The following is a 3,689-nucleotide window of genomic DNA, read 5'->3' as shown; positions in this document are numbered from 1 at the left end:
TAGCTGCAAACTTTACCTGTTTTATCCTCATGATATCATAGGAAAAGAGAAGCATCAGCTTACACTTCACATATAATCAGTGATCACAAATGATAAAACAGCTGGAGGTGTAAACTATACACCCGTTGAAAGAATCAAAGAGCTCCCGGTAGATAATGCCAGTTGCATTAAAAACCAAGAAAAAATCATCTTACTTGGGGTTGAGTACATGGACTGGTGCACAATAGATCTTCTTTGATGATCAACACCGCCTACTGAAAATGTACCACCCAGCTACAATGGTGCAGCCAGAAGAGTACAATATATTGATAGAAATATAGTACATAAGCAAGGGCAAAATTTTGCACAAAAAGAGTTTAGCAGTGAGCCTAACAAGAAGAATATCCTGATAAAACACTAACTTTGGCGAAACACTAAATCAATTGGTTCTTCAAAGCATATGAGGCATCACCCTTACACTAGCTGAGGCACTTGAAAAACTTGTGAGATTTCTGCAATCAAGTTAGGGAGATTTCTGTGAACCAGTTGGCTAGGTTCACATGTGTGTTTCAGTTGTTCAAAAAGAAACAACACCCAGAAAAATGAAACAAGGCTACTGACCTCTTTAAGAAACTCCACAGATAAATCAAAATTGAACAGGGTATGACATTAATAACAAACAACAAGGAAGGCACAATGTCATTACTTATGAAACAATAAAAGCCTCAAGATGATGAAATAATATGATACCAATAAACATAAGATACCTTAACCAGCAGATCCAGTGAAAAATGGATATATACAAATTACATGGCAAAGAACTCCATTCAAATATATATCACAACCCCTTCAACAAATCTAAGCACCCACTAGCAATGGTGTTTCAGTGTTGCAGGAATGGATGCTTGTCAAACGCTCAAGAGCACAATCATGATATGGCACATCAATTGTGGGATGCATGGAAAGTTCATCCTTGAAAGTACCCTGATTTAAGGTATGCACCATGGATTTTAACTTGTCCTCTGGGAGCTTTAACAGATGTGACAGAGGCATGTGAACCTTGTGCTGAACAGCCCACCGATGACGCTGTTTAATCCTGCTCTCTAGATTGAATCCAAAATATTGTGGAAAAGTAATTAGTTCACAAGGGTTTCTCCCCATCTCATTGACAAGATAATCAAACTTGGGTTGAAGATTTTCTTTGGCACTATATCTGAACATGGCAGGAAACCGGAGAACCATGATGACTGCTGCTTCATATGAGAATCCTAACTCTTCCAAAAAAATCAAGTGGGGAATCAACCTCTTTGACACACTACAAAGAAGAAGTGCAGGGTTGATTGAGATCACTTGACCAATTCTGGTGAACCCAAAAAGGCAAAGAAAATTCAAGGCCGGGCGTAGCTGCTTGTTCACACTGCAAGCTAGGATGCGTGGACATCTCTTGACAACTTTACAGAAATCTTCTGGAGGGAGCCCCACTTCAGTAAAGAGAAACTTCTGAAGGTGCTTAAAATCTGTTTCTGGATCCAAATGGAGAACCTGAGGGCACAGATTGATTATTTTTCCAAGGTCTTTCCTCTCCAGACCATGGCAGTATAACACACTTATCAGTCTCCTAAAGACTGCCAGATCAAATGTTGCAAACGCAGGTTCTTTGCTAAGCACTTTGACATAGTCAGCTCCAAGGTGTTCCAGAAACAGCACAGCATCATGAGTTTTTGTGCTGAATCCACAGGTGAGTATAGGATCGCTAATGGCCCGCTTTCTGTGCATGCTCTCGGATGGCGATAAGCCAGGTGCAAGCTTGTATCCTGCATTGTCTCGTAGGGAAGGTCGAGATCCCTGCCTTTGTTCAAGCTTTTTTGTCTGATTTAGTGAAGGTGATGGTTTGTTCAATATAGCTTGCTCAGCCATATACTGATCAGTATCATCATACAAACCACTATCAGCTTGACTGTCTTTTCTCCCAGATTGAGCATCATGAGTTGCATCACCAGAGCCTTTGAGTAGTTCTGTTGTGTCAGTTGGAGCATCAACAGCATCCTGCCCATAAACACTTTGGGTTCCCTGAGTTGATCTGACAGATGCGTAATCATCACCCTCTCGCTTCATAGCCTCAGAGACTAGTAACCTAGTCAGCTCAGATGCCAGGCCCTGTTCAGCTGGACCCTTCAGCACCTCCAAAGAGGTCATGGAGTTTCTAGGACTGAGGTAAACACCACCAGGCAACTTATTTATTGCCAACTCCAAAGAACCCTGTTGCGCTTGCCGAAGAACACAAGATGATGCTCTTACCCTTCTGTGATGCGAAGCCTTCCTTGACCCAGCTCTTCCATTCTGCTGAGGCTGTGCTGGTGGTGTGCCAATTTCACAGTTGGAATGCTTTCTGCTTATTTTGTTTACCTGGGACTCAAGAGTGTAGAATGGGGAAGCAACCATTCCCATTTCTGCCTGGGAGAGTATCCTTATGCACTCACTTGCTACATTGTCAGAGCAAGGGTATGAAGCACAGAGCATGCTGCCTGACCGGCAGTAGAGGAATCCATGCATCAACAAAGGTTTGGTATTCACGAGTATGACCAGCCCTCAGATGGCCATTATCTAGTGCAAATGTTGAGCCTCACTGGGCAGCTAGCACAGTTCTCTGTTTGCTTCTCACTGTACTGCATTCACGAGGAGCTCATAAATGAGTTAATCAGCGCAACTATAAGAGGAGAGGGAGTGAGAGCCCAATCCACGATGCCAAAGCTCTTCACACAAAGTCTTGCATAGAGTATGAACGTTCTGTGAACAATGGGTCAACCAGCACAGAACTCTGCTCGCATCTCACTGTACTGTATCCCAAGGCGATCATAAAGGAGTTAACTACTGCAAACACAAGAGGAGAGAGAAAGCCCCACCAGCAATGCTAGAAGAGCTCTTCAGACATGTCTTACACAGTGTATGAACTTTCTGTGAAGAATAGGTTAATTTCTGGTTTCTGATATCAGCGAGACTCTGCTTGTGGGTTGCAATGGATAGAGGCCATACCTTGTTGGCCCACGTGGCACCTTGCCATTGCCTGAAAATTTGCCTCTAATTCCCCTCTCTTAAGCCTATAAGGAACTTTTGCAACCTTAGAGTCCTTCCAATCCTTTCCTTTTACCCTAAAGACTCATAGAGCTTGGTCCGCACGTTACCATGAAAATGGAGTGCTCTTCATAGTCACAAGCCATGTTTCACAAAGCAAGAGTATTGAGCCTATCTCCACTAGCCTAGAGTTTGCCACCAGGCTCACAACCCGTTTATGAATTTGCAAGTTTCCATGTTTTGGGGTTTGGAACCAGATTGCAAACTACAAACCCAGGGGAAAGCATTGTCCAAAAAGGTCTGCTTCCAATTTCACACGTGCAAGGCTTTTCATTGGCCAAGGCAGCATTTCACGCTCTCCTAACCATAAATTATTCCTTTAAAATTTTGGTCACATGTGAGCTAGTCTTCATGGGCTTCCCACTAGTGCCCAAACTGGTTGCAAACCTTGGGCCTGGTGGAGACAGGTCCATTGTTAGGCGTACATACTCCACACATTGGCATCCTATGTTATTGTTGTGGCTGCACACTAAATCACATGTTATCCACCAAGTTTTAAACAACTCCTAAACATGTGTGCCTTGATTTCTTAGGGCAAAGAACAAAGGACATTAAAGGAGACCCTATGTGTAATGTTT

The 3,689-nt window shown here is 43.0% G+C and overlaps 1 protein-coding gene across 1 annotated transcript; it reads right to left on the bottom strand.

The window, feature by feature from the left end:
• Nucleotides 1-664: 664 nt before the first annotated feature.
• On the bottom strand, nucleotides 665-3,047 carry LOC148008939 (uncharacterized). Its single transcript, XM_087673895.1, has one exon. The coding sequence runs from the start codon at nucleotides 2,530-2,532 to the stop codon at nucleotides 838-840; it is 1,695 nt and encodes a 564-aa protein (XP_087530021.1). The 5' UTR covers nucleotides 2,533-3,047; the 3' UTR covers nucleotides 665-837.
• Between the last annotated feature and the right edge of the window lie 642 nt (nucleotides 3,048-3,689).

This window comes from Lygodium microphyllum, unplaced genomic scaffold (assembly GCF_053477565.2).
Source record: "Lygodium microphyllum isolate KBCC unplaced genomic scaffold, Lygodium_microphyllum_v1.1.10 scaffold_44, whole genome shotgun sequence".
Taxonomy (NCBI): domain Eukaryota; kingdom Viridiplantae; phylum Streptophyta; class Polypodiopsida; order Schizaeales; family Lygodiaceae; genus Lygodium; species Lygodium microphyllum.
This window is presented reverse-complemented; position numbering and strand designations above follow the sequence as displayed.

Coding starts and splice junctions, on each gene's coding strand:
- LOC148008939 (XM_087673895.1), bottom strand. CDS start 2,532: ATGCATGGATTCCTCTACTGCCGGTCAGGCAGCATGCTCTGTGCTTCA.